The following is an 18,008-nucleotide window of genomic DNA, read 5'->3' as shown; positions in this document are numbered from 1 at the left end:
GGTAGGAAGGGTCTGCAGAGGGATCTGGACAGACTGGATTGATGGGCTGAGGCCAACTGTATGAGGTTCAGCAAGGCCAAGTGCCGGGTCCTGCACTTGGGTCACAACAACCCCATGCAACGCTACAGGTTTGGGAAGGAGTGGCCGGAGAGCTGCATGGAGGACAAGGACCTGGGGGTGTTGGTCGACAGCCGGCTGAACATGAGCCAGCAGTGTGCCCAGGTGGCCAAGAAGGCCAACGGCATCCTTGGTTGTATCAGGAATAGTGTGGCCAGCAGGAGTAGGGAGGTGATTGTGCCCCTGTACTCGGCACTGGTGAGGCCGCACCTCGAGTCCCGTGTTCCCTTTTGGGCCCCTCACTACAAAAAGGACATTGAGTTGCTGGAGTGTGTCCAGAGAAGGGCAACGAGGCTGGTGAGGGGTCTGGAGAACAAGTTTTACAAGGAGCGGCTGAGGGAGCTGGGCCTGTTGAGTCTGGAGAAGAGGAGGCTGAAGGGAGACCTTATCGCTCTCTACAACTACCTGAAAGGAGGGTGTAGTGGAGGCAGGTGTTGGTCTCTTCTCCCAGGTAACTAGCGATAGGACGAGAGGAAACAGCCTCAAGTTGCATCAGAGGAGGTTTAGACTGGATATTAGGAAAAATTTCTTCACAGAAAGAGTGGTCAGGCATGGGAACAGGCTTCCCAGGGAGGTGGTGGAGTCCCCATCCCTGGAGGTGTTCAAAAAACGTGTAGATGTGGCACTTCAGGATGTGGTTTAGCAGGCATGGTGGTGTTGGGGTGACGGTTGGACTTGATGATCTTAGAGGTCTTTTCCAACTTTAATGATTCTATGAGAAGCGGAAAAACAGATCATCTCCAACAGACTGCCAGCAAGGCAGGTACAGACCTTTTCACCCAAAGAAACCCCCGTTAAACTCCCGCAGAGAGAGTGGCGATGGGTTCCGCATGCCGACGGCTCCCCAGCCACGCAGCTCCGAGTAACCACCTCGAATTAACTTGCGGGGAGCCCGGGCATTTGCCTAAGCGCAGGAATTCGGTTGTATTCCATCATTACCACACCGCAGGTAGTTAAAGCCGTGACCAGCCTGCTGATAAAAAAAACCCCACAAACAAACCCCAAAATAACCTGAGGGGAAAACCGCTCTGTTCTGAGGCGTCAGGGCGGCCTGCTCCCGGCGTCACGCCTCGGGGACCCTCCACACCACAGCCTGCCCGGCCTCAAGCTGCACGGAGGTGAAGCCTCGGCTGGTTTAAATCTGTTTTGGGATGACAGCGGGGAAACGGGGCCGGGGAAGTGGGGCCGTGCCGCCCTCAGGCCGTGGCTGTGGGGACAGAGGGGCGTCGCGCCCCTGAGGGGCCGCCATGGCCGCCGCCCCTCCCCGGCCTCCCCCTGAGGGAAGAGGTTTCACCCTCCCTTGGCCAAGGAGCGTTTAAACTTCGATGTAGTTGTGGTTTTACCAGCCGCCCAAGGGCAGGCGGCCCGGGGGTGTCGCTGTGCGGGGCTCCGCCCGAGTGAATCTCCAGGGGGAAGGAGCGCACTACTTTTTCTCAGCTCCCACCCGCGCCCGGCGCGGAAGGGGACGGGATTCGATGGCTCCGCGCGCTCACCCCACCAGTGCGGCTGCGCGCCTGCGGGGCACCCAAACCTCCGCGCTCACTTCGCCTCTCCCGATCAACCGCCCCTGGCGGGCGCGTGGGGAGAGGAGTGACAGCCGGCGCGGCCAATGAGCGGCGCCTCCCCGCCCCCGCCGCGCGGGGCACGCAGCACCGCCCACCCAGCTCCGTCTCCCTTCGCCTCGCGTCTTTTTTTTTTTTTTAATTTCTCTCTCGGGCCGGGCTTCCGCTCCCGCTACCCAATCCTCCCCCGCCCCTTTCTCAAGTGACGGGCGGCGAAGCCAATGCTCCGCCTCCCCGCCCACCGCCGGGGAGAGGGGCGGGTGACGGCGGGAGCCAATGGGCGTGGGGAGGGCGGGCGCGCAGGGGCAGGCAGCGCTGAGGGAGGAGGGCGTCCGTGCTGCTCGCCGAGGAAGAGGTTGGTCTTGTGGTGGTTTTGGCGGATGGTGGGGCTACGCTGCGGGAGGGGGGCATCGGGCGGCCGCACCCCGGGGAAGGGAGGGCTCCGCCGGGCTGCGTGGGGACCGGGCCAGGCCTGCTCCCGGCGGGGGGGCCGGGGGCGCCTCACCACGCCCTCCTCCCCCTTTGTTGTGGTGGGACGCGGCCGCGCTGGGCCTCGCCGGCGGTGCGGGGCGGTCGGGGGCGGCCGGGGACGGCGCGGGGTGGGGTGAGGTAGGTGGTGGGGGGGGGGGGGCTGCTACTGGCCGCTGGCCGGGTGTGCGTGAGGGGGAGCGGGGCGCGGGGGGTCGGGGTTACCCCCCGCCGGGATCCCCTACGGGGTGGGGAGGGCCGGTTAGTGCCCCCCCTCCCTGTGTGTGTGTGAACGGGGGGGGGGAGGGCGAGGGGAAGGGAGAAACCCCCAAAGTTCTGCTGCTCCTTCCTTTGCCCCCACCCCTCCTCCACCCTTCTCTTCCCGGTCCTTTTTTTTCTTGCAGAGATCAGGTGTACCAAACTTGGCGCCGGGGCGGTGGAGAAAGTTAGGAGCGAGTGGCAGAGAAAGCGTTTTAGGATGGCGAGGCTTCAGCTCTATTGTCTGGCCCCTCTCCTCGCTCCGGAGCCGTGGATGTGAAACACGCGCTGCCCCGCGGGAGATGCGTGCGCGGGGATGGGGATCAGTGGTTTTCTGAATAGCGTTTGTTCTGATGCTGTAGCTGGCCGTGCGTTGTGAGGTGTAAACAAGCATGATCTGTTGAAGTGTTTTCATCTACCTAGATAAGCGCATGGGAGAAGCTGTGTTGCAATAAATGCAAGTAGTTGTAGAGTTCCTATTTGTAAATTTTTTGGGGGAGTGGAAGGGAGGAGAAAAAGTGTGACCCAGTATGGTCTTCCACTCTGGCAAAATAAAAGAAGGAAAAAAAAAAAGTGGGTGCATGAAGAGCCCTGGTGATAGTGTTTGAGAGCTGTTGGATTGTACAGCTGGGATTTGGGCTGCAGCCTAGTCTCGTGTCTTTTTGGTTGTCCGTCACAGTTTATGACTAAAAAAAAAACCAAACACACATGTGTTGTGCTCTGTTCAAATACTTTACAAACAGGTGGATAGCGTTAGGAAAAAGTTTTGCTTACTGGGTTCACTGAACAAGTATTTCTGAAAATGCTGCTGGTGAATGCTGCAGCCTGAGTGCTGCGTGTGGAGCTCACGTTATCGCAGTTCATGGTTATAAACGAGTCAGATTCCATCTGTAGCAAGAAGTTTATAATGACAGCTTATTAGGAGACCGCACATAAGAGCAGGTTTGTCTGTTCTTAAGTGTTCCTGTCTTAGCCTGGAGAGCCGTACTTTCAAACTGATTCATGACATTATTTCTGTGGGGGCTGGACTCTGTAGGGAGAGACCGAGTAGTCTTTGCTCTGTTCTCTAGGCTGAAAAAAAAACCTAACTCCAACCCTCTTGTTGTTAAGGCAAAAGGCTTGTCTTAGCAGAACAAGGTTGCTGTTTAGACTTTGCTGTGCTTTATCGCAGTGTTGGAGCTTGGAGTAGATTATTTGTGTGTGTGTTTGTTCTGAGGCATAGCTTTAAAACTTTTTTAACATTTATTAACTCTAGTGAATTAGAGGGGAATGAGAATGTAAGTAAAGGGGAGGTTTTTGAAGTCCCTTCCCCCCCATTTGCTTAGTACTATCGTGATGAAAGATAGCATTAGTTACAGATGCCTTTGAAAAGAGGAAGGGGAGGATCTCATTTAAACTTAACTCAAAGATGAGCCTAAGCACATATTTAACAATGTGTTGGGATGTTTTAGAGAGTAACCTGGTAGTTGATTGTTGTTCTACAGTTGTGTGGGTCAGACTCGGACTACAGCAACAGTTGCCAAAATGAATGAAAGTGTTTGAAGATCCAGTTTTCTTTATGGAAGAAACTGGGCATGTGTAACATAATCTTGGTGAATAATTTGTCAACTTTCCTGAGGTTCTGTTGGATGATAAACACAGTTGAAAAAATGAGGTTAAAAAAATTGGTCTCTTAACTGATCTCTTCTTTTCTTCCACCCAGAAGCTAGGCTCATGAACAAAATCGAATAAGTTTGAATTACATAGTAAATCTCCAAATGAAAGGTGCTCCTGGGTCCTCCTCCATCTTCCTGTTCCACTTGATCTTTCACAAGTGTTGAGCAACATTTGATGTAACTGAGTTTATTGGAGCTCCAAAAAATCTCTGCTACTGAGAGCAACTTTAAAAAAACAAAACTTGTTTCCATCTCTCTAATCCCTTCCCCACAAAAGTACTGGGAGAACAGGCTTTGTAGTAGGTTCTGGGTAACAACAAATCTAAGCTCTGCTTGAGACTGAAGAGAATTCCGAAGTTGTGTTTATATAACGAACAGTACGCAAAGTTTTAATTATTATCAAAAGTATTCTAGAGTTCTCAAATGTATTCAGTGCTGCCTTAATGATTGTGCATGTAAATGCCCTGTAATTGAAAGCATCCATTTATGGGCCTGACTTGCCAAGTGAGCTGTAAATTCTGCTTTTCAGATTGGATTTAATGACTTTTATCATAAAGCCACAAACTGGTTGTGAACTGTACCGAGAGGCAAACAATACCTAAGCTTACTTTGCCAAAATATTTGTAATTGTTGATGTGTTAAACTGAATTTCTGCAGGTCATGTGATGGGATTAGTTTTTTTGCAATAAAATGGAGAGTACAGGCAGCCCTGTGTTCAATACTCTCTGGGCTAGAAGAAATTGGCTGCTGCAGAAAACCTTCCTAAGCATGGCTTTCCACTTCCACTAGAGAAACTGTGTTACAAACACTAAGGCTTCGTTCTGGATGACATTTTATTACGATTATGTGTGTTTGACAGCCCTAGTGCGAAGTAAGACCAAGAAGGGGCTGTGAGAGAGCAGTTCCTGGGTGTCTCATCAGTTTAGTCTGGGGCTCGAGCTTGATTTAATTAACGCTGGAGCAATATGAGCTTAACATAAGACACTCTTCGGCGCAGAGTGAACTCTGCTTATCAAGGGGGTGGAGGGGGTGGCTGGTTACATTTACCTTATGCCTTTTTTGAAAGTGAACTTGCATTATCTAATTGTTAAATGCAATTATTTTTGGTTTAACAAAGTGGAGAAACTGCTAAGCTATACAGATGAAAACTGAAACGGGTACCTAGGTACCTGGTAATCAGTTCTGTGAGTATTTCTGTCAAATTTAGCCCAGGAGTATGTATTTTCTAAAATAACGAAACTGACACTTGCCTGTTACATATGGAAAATTTTAGTCAAAACAAATGAAGTGAGAAGGGCTTGAACTGCTGTGGTTTGGAGTGCTTATTCGATGCTTTTGTGGGGCTATTAAGCTCTTTGGGTTTTGAGGAGCAGTATGGTGAGGTGGTTGGTAATGCTGAGTAGGTGGAAGAAGTTTGCTGCTTTGTAGAGACAGGTGGATTGGCCGACTGTAGTGGTGGTAATTTTCCTCTTTTGTAATTCTAGGAGAGTTGCTAAAATACGTCGGTCCTATTAGTAGTTTGATCAAAGGTCAGTAAAATTAACATCTCCTTTCTTGTGTCTCCAGTTGCATGCAATTTTAGTCGACTGTGGATGCATGTGTTAATACAGTGTGCTAATTTTCTAATAGCAATACAGCTTTTCATTATTACACTTGTCTGTAATTTGCAGTAGTCTTTAGTAATTGAAGAAAAATCCAGCTTCTGAAGCTTTCATAACATCATGATCATGCTTATTTTAGTTCTATGTATGAGAAACATGAGTTTTCTCCTTTGATTCATAATCAGACTTCGTGAAATGAGTGAGAGGAAAAAAGTCTGCTTTCGAAGTAGGTGGGTAATTCTGTTTTCAGTGAGCTATATAAAGATAAAACAGTTATGCAGAGTTTCAAGATGCATTGCAGTACCAGAGCATAATAAACTTAAAAATTCCGTGTATAGGCACATTGCAAAATCCTCATTCTGAAGCTGACCCAGAGGAAGAATTTTCTTTGCTCCTGTCCCCCCAGGTCCAAAGCAGCTTGCCTTGAACTGCATCGGCTCGTGTCAAAGCTGAACCCAGGACCTTGGCTTTACTTCTCGGAGCTTTGGCCTGTGAGCTGGCCAGATGGAGCTGCGGGCCGGAGGGAGCTCTTTAGAGCCACTCCCCACTGCTGGCCTGACTGGCTGAAAAGCTCAACTGGGGGCTGGATCTGAGAGCATCGCCTCTGTAGGGCTGGATTCCCCTTCCCCCAGCTCTCAACCCCCATCTTCCCAAAGCTAAAGACTCCAAACACCCAAAAAAACAGTAAGGGAATACTCAGAGCTGTCCTGCTCTGACTTGAATATGAGGAGAGAAGGATGGGCACCATTTCAGTTTCTCGTGTTCTTCAGAAAAGTATGTATGTGGCAGCAGGTTTGAGCTTTTCCAGGTCTCTCTAACGTGCGTTTGTAGGGAAAGAAGAAAGAATTAGCCCTTCTGGAATCTCAAAAGGCAGTTTTTGGAGGGGTCGTGGGTGCGATGGAAGTGGAATGCCTTCTCCTGTCTGTTCTACTGAGTGCTTTAACTAGAGTAGGTTCTGTCTGAAAGGGAAAAGACTGGCTTTGATTTTGGTTTGAATTTCATGCAGACTTCAGGTTTCCTGGGAGTTGAGATCATTAACATTGGGGAAAACTTTCTCATATTCCACTGAGAATAAACTGTCTCCTTGTTGTTTGGAATAACACAGCCTAAAGGATCCAGCGGCAGATCATAAATTAGTTTTGTTTTGCTTCTGTTCAATGCAAGATGAAATACTTGTTTGTTCTGGTTTGGCTGCAGCCGGCAACAAAAGCTCCACGCGGCCGCCCCTCCCCCCGCCGGCGTGCGGAGGAGAATGGAAAGAAACAGGCAGAAACTGGTGGGTCGGGATAAGGGCAGTTTAACAGAGCAGCAAACAGAGGGAAACAGGAACAACAACGATACAGAAAAGGGGAATATACAAAACAAACCAGCAGAACAGAGTCTGCAGAACAGAACCGCTCTCTCGGACCGGACCGCCGCCGTGCGCTCCGAGCTGTGAGAGTTCCCCCCGCCCAGCTCCCCCCCACTGGAACCCAGCAAGACGGCACATGGTATGGAATACCCGGCTCTGTTTGGCCAGGTGGGGTCAGCCTGCCCGGCTGTGCCCCTTCCTGGATTCCAGTGAAAATTAACCCTGTCCTGGCCGAACCCAGGACATTGTTTTATCGTTTCTCTAAGTCTTAATGACTTTGGATTAATATAGGAGATATATACAGTACTGCATAAGCTATGCCCTTTAAAGCTTCAACTCTCAGTGTTGTTTAGGCTAACATAAGGTCTTGATGCTGCCTGAGATAGACTGTGCTTCAATTAATATTACCTTATTCTGAAGCCACTAGTATCGCAGGGATGCATGTGAAGGGAAAGGGTGGATATTCCCTCGTCTTCTAGAAGGTCTGAAACATTGTGCAATTGGTGAAATTGATAAAGAATCTTGTCCAAATTCCAGGATTAATGAAAAAAAGTTGCGTTTAAAAGAAAAATCACAAAAATGGTACTAAAATAGGGAGGAAACAAACTTCTAGGCTCTCTCTCAAATGCCACAAATTATTTTCCTCAATCTTCTTTCCTCAAGAGCTTAACTTCTGTCATCTTTATTCCAGAAGAGCTCTCGCAAATGAAATTCCTCTAAGCCAGAATACTTCTAGTAAAACCAGGAGATACAAGATTTCTTTATTTCAAGTTTAAGATGAATAAGCAGACTGATATGAAATATGTTGCATAAGGCTTTAGAATAAATTAGCCAGAAATTGCTTGATATTTTTGGTAGCACCAGTGTGTTTATAGTATGTTCCAGACACTCAGGAAAGGAAAATTTCCCTTGAAGATTTTGGTCTGCTAGCATGCTACCCTTAAGGTTTTCTTCATCTTTTATGCTTAGTTATTGCTGGGATCATGGGCTTAATATTTAATACTTGTTCCAGAGAGAACCACAGTAGAATGGAATAATAGCAGACATGACTCAAACTGTGACTTTAAGAGTTGCCAACTATGACACTGTTTGACCAACTACAGAAACATGTGTGCATCAGGAAGCAGAGATACACTACGGGGGCAGAGATGAAACAAATACTACTGAAGTTAGGCAATTTGTAAAATTTCCAGTATTAATTTGTTGGGAATAACAGCAAGTGCTCCCTATGTTCCAGCAATCTGAAGAAATGCTTGTACCTCTCTGGGCAACAGAGCGAGTAGTCCTTGAGTATTCAAAGCTGCAGTTTTGAGTCCCAAGATGTTTGTGTGTAGTAGTGGGAGTACTAAGGAAGGTAAAGATCAGATTTGGGCTGTGATGCTGGGCCTCAGTAGAAGAGGATGAGCAATGGAGAGACAGTGCAAAGAATAAGCAGTGGCAAAGCACATTTAAGGTCCTTGAAAGCAAAGGCCGTTACATCAGTACTCAGTTTTTGGAGATGGTTGGATGCTGACTACAAGGAAATCACAAAAACTATATTGCAAGGAAGAAGGGATATTACATATTTGGAATGCATTTAATGTGACGTGGAAATGTTTCTTGCAGTGTTGGCAAAGATTGTTTTCTGGGTTCCTTTGGGGAAAAAGCATTTTATTTTTGTGGATGAAGAAGGTGTACAAGGAAAAAGACAAGAGGAATGTTTTTAGAAGAGGCTAGTGTCAACTGTAACAGTGTATGAGAGGGTGATTTTTTTAGGAACAAAGATCAAAACTATTTAAATTACTGTATCAATTTGAAGGCAAAAGTTACAGGTGATGAAATGGGATTTGCTGTCAAAAATGAGCTGCAACAGTGACTCCTAGACCCATTGGTAAAAACAGGGTGTCTGAGATTGTGGATACAGTTAGAACCCAACACAAATGTAGGGCTTCTCATTTTTATTTGAGCTTCTGCCAGATGTTCAAGCAGCAGACACATGCTGTCCACCTTCTGTCTCCAAATTCGTAGAATCACAGAATGGTTTGGGGTGGAAGGGACCTTATAGACCATCTGGTTCCAACCCCCTGCCATGGGCAGGGACCCCTTCCACCAGACCAGGGTGCTCAGAGCTCCATCCAACCTGGCCTTGAGCACTGCCAGGGAGGGGGCAGCCACAGCTTCTCTGGGCAACCTGGGCCAGGGCCTCACCACCCCTCAGAGTAAAGAATTTCTTCCTTATATATAATCTAAATCTACCTTATTTCAGCTTGAAGCCACTAACCCCTTATCCTGTCACCTCATGCCCATATCAAAAGTCCCTCTCCAGCTCTCTCGCAGGCCCCTCCAGACACTGGCAGCTGCTCTAAGGTCTCCCCGCAGCCTTCTCTTCCCCAGGCTGAACAGCCCCAGCTCTCCCAGCAGAGGGGTTCCAGCCCTCGGATCATGGCTGGGGCCTCCTCTGGCCCCGCTCCAACAGCTCCAGGTCTGTCCTGTGCTGAGGGCTCCAGAGCTGGACGCAGGACTCCCCGGGGGGGTCTCAGCAGAGCGGAGCAGAGGGGCAGAATCCCCTCCCTCGCCCTGTGCCCACACTGCTGGGGATGCAGCCCAGGGCATGGTTGGCCTGCTGGGCTGCCAGCGCACATTGGCGGGTCATGTTGAGCTTCTCATCAACCAGCACCCCCCAAGTCCTTCTCCTCAGGGCTGCTCTCAATCCTGGCAAATCTCTGACATGGCAAAACAATAGCTAGAAGGAAGAAGTTTAAGCCTCCCAGACTCTGTCTGCAGCTGTGGAGTATGCTGTGGGTTGTGTGTGGTTTGTTTTTTTTTTTTTTAAATAGCTGCTAAGCTGCAGTAATCATGGTGATAAAGGGCTCTTTAAACTGTCCCTTTGTGTTTGGTTTGTTTTTTTCTTTAAAAAGCTAATTTTCACAAGGGTAGCAAATCAACCTGTGCTTTCTGACAGCTTCTGCAGAAGCTGGATGAGCACATGTCTGTAAGGGAACTGGTTAAAACTAAGTATAATGCCTGGAAATTTCTGATTAGTGAAGTCTGAGCTTGCTGTCTTTTGGAAATGGGAAAAGAAAGAATTTAATTCTTTTTTTGCCTCAGTATTTTAAAATAGCATGAGAGTTCAAATATAAAGAAAAACTGAAATGTATGGGGTTTCTAAATTCTTTGCTGCTGCAAGACTTAAATCACTCAATGTGTATTTGAAGCAGAAAGACAAATCTTAGTTTAGAAAAAAAAAAGAGCGCCAGAGAATATGGAAAACGATATATACATCAGTGTTATGTCTTAAGGGAGAGAATACTGCAAAATTGGATACCTCATCAGAAGGAGTATTGTAAAGCTGAAAAATTAGATAAGTGTTGAGAGTATTTAGAGGGCCTGGAAGAATAGGCAATTTACCTTGGTGGTACAGAAGTGTGTGTTTCATAAGGCTGACAATCACAGGAGTATTGTGGGCCATTGAAAGGTGTCAAATTTGAAGCTAAAGGGCAGGAAATACATATATTAATGTGTCAGTGGGCTCCATAAATGGGAGAAGAATTGGTGTGTGGATAAGCAATGATAGTGGCACTTGGTTGCCTGCATCTGTCAGCATTGAATTTAATGTTCAGATATTGCAACCTCAATTGCCAGTGTTTAAAACGTGATCTTCGAAGCAAAAGAGGCTATCTTCTTTGGTTTAGTCCTTTCCAGTTTCTTGTGTATGCCTCTGAAGCATCTGATGTCCTCTCTTGGAAGTTGAAGTCTTTTTGTAAAGCTCCAAGTGACTGCCATTCCCTGTTTCAGAAACCTAGTGTGAGTGTTTGAGAACAGCGGAGGCCATGCAAGTCTACTGTTCCATCTCTGGAGCTACTCAGTGTATTGGATTAGGGCTCCAATGTGTTCCACTCCCAGGCCCGCAAACAGTTCCAAACACATGGATAAGGGAGTAAGAATGCTTAATTTGGCTTTGCCACCAAAATAAATGATCGAAATTAAAGTACGTGCCCTGGGTGCATCTCCAGTGATGCAGTCAGTGCTAACACTGCTGTTGAAGGCTGGGGCTGGAGTCCTCCATCCACGTTCCCGTAACTCACCTGCCATCAGCGTGAGTGCCTACAGTACCGTGGGTGAGCCGGTGCAAATTGTTAACCCAAAAGAGAACTAACTCGGCAAAAAAAAAACCCCAACAACCCTTGATCAGTTTTTACTTGATTATCTAGCTGAGTCTTTGTGGAAAGGTATCAGCTCTGGTGCTGAGGTAGGGGGGGTGGTGGTGTCACTGGAAAGGAAGGAGACTTGGGCTGAGCGTTGGCTTGACTCCCTGTGAAACTCTACCCAGAGTGTCCTAGTCAGTGTTTAATTTGACAGTGTTGGATATTGAGTTGATTTTTCTTGTGTTTGCTGCAGCCAGGGCTCCAGTGCAATGGTTTTACTGGCTGCAAAACCTGCAGTCTGAAATACTGGGGACAATTTTGTAATAATTTAATGTTATTGAGATAATAAAAGTTCTTTTCATATTATAATCTTGGGTGAAAATGAATGCCTTGACTTCTTACTGAGGCCTCTACTGACAGGACAAGGGGCAACAGTTTTAAACTGAGAGTGAGTGGATTTAGAGTGCATAGAAGGAAGAAATATTTTACGATGAGGTTGGTGAGGCACTGGAACAGATTTCCCAGAGAAGTTGTGGATGCCCCAACATTGGAATTGTTGAAAATCAGGTTGGACCAGGCTCTGAGCCACTTGACTGAGTGGAAGGTGTCCCTGCCCATGGCAGGGGGGTTGGACTAGATGATTCTTAAAGGTCCTTTCCAACCCATTCTGTGATTCTCTCATTTAGGATAGACTATTTGGAATCACTTGCAGAAAGTTACTGGTGTTAATCTTGAGTCCCTGTTAATTGGAACCTCTGTCTCCTTGACCCCAGAAAACTACAATTCTTGCTTCAGTCGTATTTTTAGGTGCTCTTAGAAGCTGGTGTATGGGGTAGAATTTAGTTGAAACTGAAATGTCGTTCCTACTGAATGTTCTGTTTTGTGGACGTTGAAAAGTTACGATTTAAAGTTGCCTGTAGAATATAAGCTAGTGTTTCTTGACTGGTTGGTCCTCACTGAAACAGCAAGGACATGACAAAGCATAAGTTAGCTGTGAATGCTGTATCCTGAAGTATCCCAAATCAACCATGCCGTTTCACAGATGGGAAATTTCAATAAGATGAAGTTGGGATGTTTTGGATAGAAGTGAGGCATACACCTGTGCAGGATGGAGAGGCTCGTAAGCTGCCTCAAAAGCTTGAGTCAAGTAGCCTGAAGGTGGTGTTAGCTCTTAGATAAAACAAGGCATTTTCAGCTGACTGAACTAATGTACACAGCTTGGAAATGAGGACAGGCTGAGGGAGCTGGGGCTGTTCAGCCTGGAGAAGAGAAGGCTCCGGGGTGACCTTAGAGCAGCTGCCAGTGCCTGGAGGGGCCGACAGGAAGGGTGGAGAGGGACTTTTCACAAGGGTGTGTAGTGATAGGACAAGGGGGAACGGCTCTAAACTAAAAGAGGGCAGATTTAGATCAGATATGAGGGAGAAATTCTTCCCCATGAGGGTGGTGAGGCCCTGGCCCAGGTTGCCCAGAGAAGCTGTGGCTGCCCCCTCCCTGGCAGTGTTCAAGGCCAGGTTGGATGGAGCTCTGAGCACCCAGGTCTGGTGGAAGATGTCCCTGCTCGTGGCAGGGGGGTTGGAACCAGATGATCTTTAAGGTCCCTTCCAACCCAAACCATTCTGTGATTCTGTGAAACAAGGTAACTTTCTGGAGTTCAAATGCCCTTTTGCTGCCTGGAGGGAAGGTTGGTTCTGAGTTCAGTGCCACACTTCTATCCATGGGACCGTTATGTCCTCAAGCAATTTCTGTCAGCTGTCTGCTTGAGATAGTATGGTTGATTTGGGGCTCGTGTTTTAACACCTAAAACCAGCCTAACAGAAGCTGCTAAAACAAGATGTTTTTTCTAAATGGCTATCATTTCTCTTTTAAATGAAGTGCAAATTGCAGTGAATGCTAAACAGCTCAAGTTTCAGCATCCCTTCTAATCTTTCATTTTATATAAACATCCTGATCAGGTAGTTGATACTGAAGGAAAGGCTTATAACTGCATATATGTGTATGCAGTTGGTCAATCACCCGTGGAAATTTTTAATAAATGACTAAAACCAGCCAGCCTAGGTGCAAAACTAGACTCAAGTTAACTTCTTTATTTTCTGGAATTGACTTTAGCCAGGAGAGACTTGAGGAAAAAAGAAATGTCGAATCCAACAGTAACCTTAGTCTGTGCTAACTGTTGAAGAGTATACAGCAAACTTGCATTGTAACTTTATTGATGAAGTACCTAACCATGATGCAGACTACTTCTGGCCTATTATCTGACTTGTTTTGGGATGTGGTGTCCTATGGCATTCGGTAATGAAATGTCCTAAGCAAGGTATTTGTTTCATGTGAAACCTCAGTGCTAACGTGTCTGTTATGGTTTGTGTTTTTAGGGCTCAGACGGGAATCTCTAATTTATTGCTTGCTGAGTGTTCTGTCTGGTGAAAGTCATGTCATCCATATTGCCATTCACTCCACCAGTTGTGAAGAGACTTCTGGGGTGGAAAAAATCTGCTGGTGGCTCTGGAGGGGCTGGTGGTGGTGAGCAGAATGGACAGGAGGAAAAGTGGTGTGAAAAAGCAGTGAAAAGCTTGGTCAAGAAGCTAAAGAAAACGGGACAGCTGGATGAGCTTGAGAAGGCAATTACCACTCAGAGTTGCAATACAAAATGTGTGACGATACCAAGGTAAGTGCTGTTGTGTTTGAAATTGTTACAACCACCAAAGAAATGACTAAATAGATGTTTAGGCTAGCCTGTGAACAAATGACTAAAAAGCAGTTGCATGCTTTGGATTCTTTAAAACTTCTTTAAAACCTATTTTGGTTTTATATAGTGCTTGCTTACAGTTGAATCATGTGCTTTGTAAAGTGACAATTTCTAATAATAACGTTACATTTCAGTTTTCATTACTACATAGATTCTAATTTGTATGTATTCTGGTGGTGACTAGCACAGCGCTTAGTTTGTAGCACTGCCTGACGCTTTTATTGAATAACCCTGTCTGTAATCGGAGGGGCATACTTGAACCTACGCTTCCACTTTAAAAAAACAAACAAACAAACCTAGTTTTTCCTTGGTCAACACTTCAGTCATCTGATTATTTTCAGTTGCATATGGTAGTTTCGTTTAAGTTGTACAAGCTGTATCCATTCTCCCTTCTGAAGGGAAATTCTATCTTTGGAGGCAAGTTGTCTGAAAACAAGTTTATTTACTGTGATTATTATTTGTTATTGGTTAATGACAGTGCTTCTTATTAAATAACTTGTAGTATTTCTAGAACTGCTCTTCTGCTCCTGATATGTATATACATTTAGGTGAATGACTTGCATTCTACCCCTTTGACTTTCTCAGCTTAATTCATATCAACTGCTGTGTGAGAGGCAAGGGCTATGTCTGTAAGTATAATGCAATCTGTTCTCGAGTCGTGCTGTACTGAATTCCCACTAAGATGCAAGCTCATTATGTGCAACATAAGTATCCAATCACTTCACAGGTGTGTTTTTCTACGAAAAAAGTTAGAGGATCTGGTGGCACAGGAATATTCCGGGCACTTGGCCCCTTGACAGTTCAAATAATTTCTAAGGGAGAGAAACTGCATCTGCTTTAAGACCTTAATTTCTGTATTAGCACATTGATCCCAGCTACTTTAAAACTTCGTATTAATCATAGCACAAACTAGATTTGACTGGTGTCAGTAATGATTTCTTTATCAAATGTATTATAGCTGTTACCTGATGATGGTTTTAGCGTTCTCTTTTAGATTTGACACAGCCTTCTGGGAAAATCGTCAGTATGCTCTGAATGAATGACTACTTTAATTCTGTTCTCTTTTCTGTTCACAAATTTGTTTCTAATGCTGCCCTCTGCTTGTATTTTCTTCCCTAGAGCGGTCGTTAAATTCCCTGGGTTTCCCTCCTGATTTCTTACTTTTGCCAGCTGGAAAACAATCAGAAATAAAAGATTGGAGCTTTCTTGTCTTGGTGTATATCAGTAGGCTAAGACTGAAACCTGTAGGAATATATATTTCTTGATTTGCCATGAGATGACTCTGTTTAGCAAGTCTTTACCATGACAAAGACAAAATGCTTAAATGGAAGGCGCTTCACACGACAGAAGCTAAATATGCGGTGCACTTGGTATAAAATGTGTATCTAAGTTTTAGAGCTCCTGGAGAGACTTCCTAGAGCTCTTGTGCCGGATTACTGGGGTAATAAACATTGCTGCCTCAGAAGAATAATTGTCTAAATTTAATTTTGCAAATGATGTCAGAAGATACAAAGAGTATGCTAATATATCATTATTTTCCTAGTCTACTTGTCTGTATTTGAGTATCTATCTCCTCCTGCTTGTGTGACCTTTTGTGTTAAAGTAGTCATGGTAAATAATTCTTTAAAACAGACTACGAAGCTCTTTTATATTCTGTATAGCCTCTGTGCTGTGACCAGCAGTTCTTGCTGGGCTGTTATGTAGTGTTCTCATCTATCTTCCCAGTCAGCTGTAGAGGACTGGACCTAGGTTTTACATTTCTTGACTACCTCAGGAGTAATCCAGTAGCTAGAGAGCTCTTCAAGTGACGCTGGCTATTACACAAGGTTTAATTTTAAACTGAGAAATGGCTTTGGTATTAAGGGGCGAGATGATATCAGGATTGCCAGCAGTGCTATACAGATTTCTTGAGTTTCATAGTTGGCTTTTGGACTGTTGATATTATTTTACTTTGACAGCAGTAGTCTGAGTTTCCAAGCAAGAACAAATGTCAACTCAGTACTATAATGACTTCTGGAGATTTTTGTTCTTGGATTTAGTAAGTCAAGGAAATGCTGCTTGAGACCCACTTTAATGAATGTCTTAAAGATCAGCAGGGAGAAATAATAAAACTCTGAATTTGACACTTTTTTTTTTCTTCCTAGTCAGCAGGATGTTTGAGGTGCTGAGCTGTTGAGATGCGGTTCCGATATGACAGCTGGGCTAGCTTTCCAAATGTTGTTCTGTGTGGGGAGATTTTTTTGTGTTTGGTTTTGTATGTGGTTTTTTTTTTTTTAACTAGCTTTAGATTTACTTACTAATACGGTTTAACTCTGTGCAGGTATTGAGAAGTGTTGTGGGATGCTTCTGTTTGCAACTGTTGCATTATTCTTTCAACAGAAGTCTCAGTTGCGGTTTCACAAATCTCTGGTCCCCTTGGAGATTTCCAGAGAGTTTGATACAGTACTGAACTCTAGTATACTTTTTCATCATTGAAACCTAAACCAACTAAACACCTACAAGCTTTTCTCAGAACTGAGAGCAGCTTGGACAAAGATTGAATTAAATTGCCTCTTCAGAAATCTGCGTATACTTACTGTATGCTGTTGGTAATCCTCCTGCGAGTAGGACTGTTCTTTTTCTGCGCTGTTTGTCAAGGTGACTCCGTACTAAGGGAGGCTGATACTGTGTGTACTGTGCAAAAGCTGCTCATGTGCTAATTAACACAACTTCTTACGCAGACTAGTAGAGGTTCTGAGAAAGCAGAAGCAAACAGATGTAATGGGTGTTGGCATCGCACAGCAGGGCTGCTTAGCTCATCATAAGTGGGTCAGTAATCTAGAGCAGAGGCTAAATAAATACAGAGGTCCTTTTGACACTAGGCCTCTAAGTAATTTGTAGTTATCTTGCTGAATCCTCCCAGCAAGCCAGTAGGATTCTAAGCAGATAATCCCTGTGTATCCTGAAACTAAACATTGGCACGTGAGTTCACTTTTCTAAAATACATAATGAATTTAGCAGAATTTGAGGATCTCATCTTTATGCTTTTCCTTGCAGTTTTGACACAAGTGGAGCACAAGTGGTCAGTGAAGAAACAGAGCATGAGTGTCCATTTCTATAGGTCGTCTTCTAATGGAGGAGTTTCTTGCTTATTAGCATGGATTGTTCTGTTGAAATAAATACTTTTTAACTAGTGATAGTTAAAATCCAAGCCTTTAACAAACCAAACCATGCGTGTGGTGAATAGCTAACTGACATATTCATAGTCTATCTTCATTATTTAGAAAATCGTTTCAGTGGTGACAGTACAGAGTATTGGAGTCCAAAGTAGGGAAACACAAATCACTCGTTTCAGTGTCCCAGTGTTTTGGAGTGATCAGTTGTGTGGGCTTTTTTCTGTCTCAAAAAGGGTATAGATATGCTTCTTGCTTTCTTCTTGCTTTTTTTAAATAAGACTTACCAAAATGCAGCTGCTTTTGTAAAATGTCTGATAGTCTACAACTAATAAGAGTTTAATTCAGACAGGTTTGGGATAATGTTGACCTAGGCTGTTGTAGCTCCTATATTTTCAAAATTAATAAAAAATAAAAGCTAGAGGAAAGGAAGCACTGAGTTTAAACTTTGATGCCTTGCGTTCCTCTAGAGCATACGTATCTGAAAACTAATGCAGGACTGACTGTGTCCTTCCTGCGCTGTAACTGAGTACATGCGTATCACATGTTGAATTCTGCTCCTGTGCCAACATTTGGGTAACGTGACAGCTGTACGGCAGCTTTATCTTATATGAAAGATGAGTAGGAATGGAGATGACCTGCCTGTGAGGAGTACTCCCCAGGTAGGACTGTAGTTCTCATTTGCTGCATGTCATAACTCATTCACTCTCCCCCAGAAGGTTCCGTCTTGCACCGTGCTTTTGCTTACCAATTGTTGAACCCGCAGAGCACCACTGTATCGCATCTCCTTGCCGGCAGTTTCCATGTTCTGCTGCTGACATGGTCTGCACGATGCAGTGTTGAACTGAGGCATATGAGATCACTTGAAGTATAGGTGCACCTTTTTTTTCTAATATATGCAGAAGGATAAAGAAGAGATAGGTGCCTCCAATCAGTCTCAGCATCTCCAGCTTTCATTCATTTTATCTTAGCGTAGT

At 45.2% G+C, this 18,008-nt stretch overlaps 1 protein-coding gene across 3 annotated transcripts in view; it reads left to right on the top strand.

Moving 5' to 3' along the window:
* The first annotated feature begins 1,964 nt into the window (after positions 1-1,964).
* LOC142365603 (mothers against decapentaplegic homolog 2-like) overlaps positions 1,965-18,008 on the top strand; it is a 47,177-nt gene continuing 31,133 nt past the window's right edge. For 2 of the 3 annotated variants that reach the window (XM_075446528.1, XM_075446526.1), the window contains exons 1-2: positions 1,965-2,034; positions 13,506-13,798. In XM_075446528.1, coding sequence (XP_075302643.1) covers positions 13,563-13,798 — 236 coding nt within the window. In that variant the 5' untranslated portion in view covers positions 1,965-2,034; positions 13,506-13,562. Of the gene's footprint in view, positions 2,035-5,544; positions 5,590-13,505; positions 13,799-18,008 lie in introns of all 3 variants that reach the window. The other variant, XM_075446527.1, reaches the window with a different exon arrangement.

Source organism: Opisthocomus hoazin, chromosome W, assembly GCF_030867145.1.
Source record: "Opisthocomus hoazin isolate bOpiHoa1 chromosome W, bOpiHoa1.hap1, whole genome shotgun sequence".
NCBI classification, from domain to species: Eukaryota; Metazoa; Chordata; class Aves; order Opisthocomiformes; family Opisthocomidae; genus Opisthocomus; species Opisthocomus hoazin.
The sequence above is the reverse complement of the archived record's forward strand: the minus strand, read 5'-3'. Positions and strand labels throughout refer to the sequence as shown.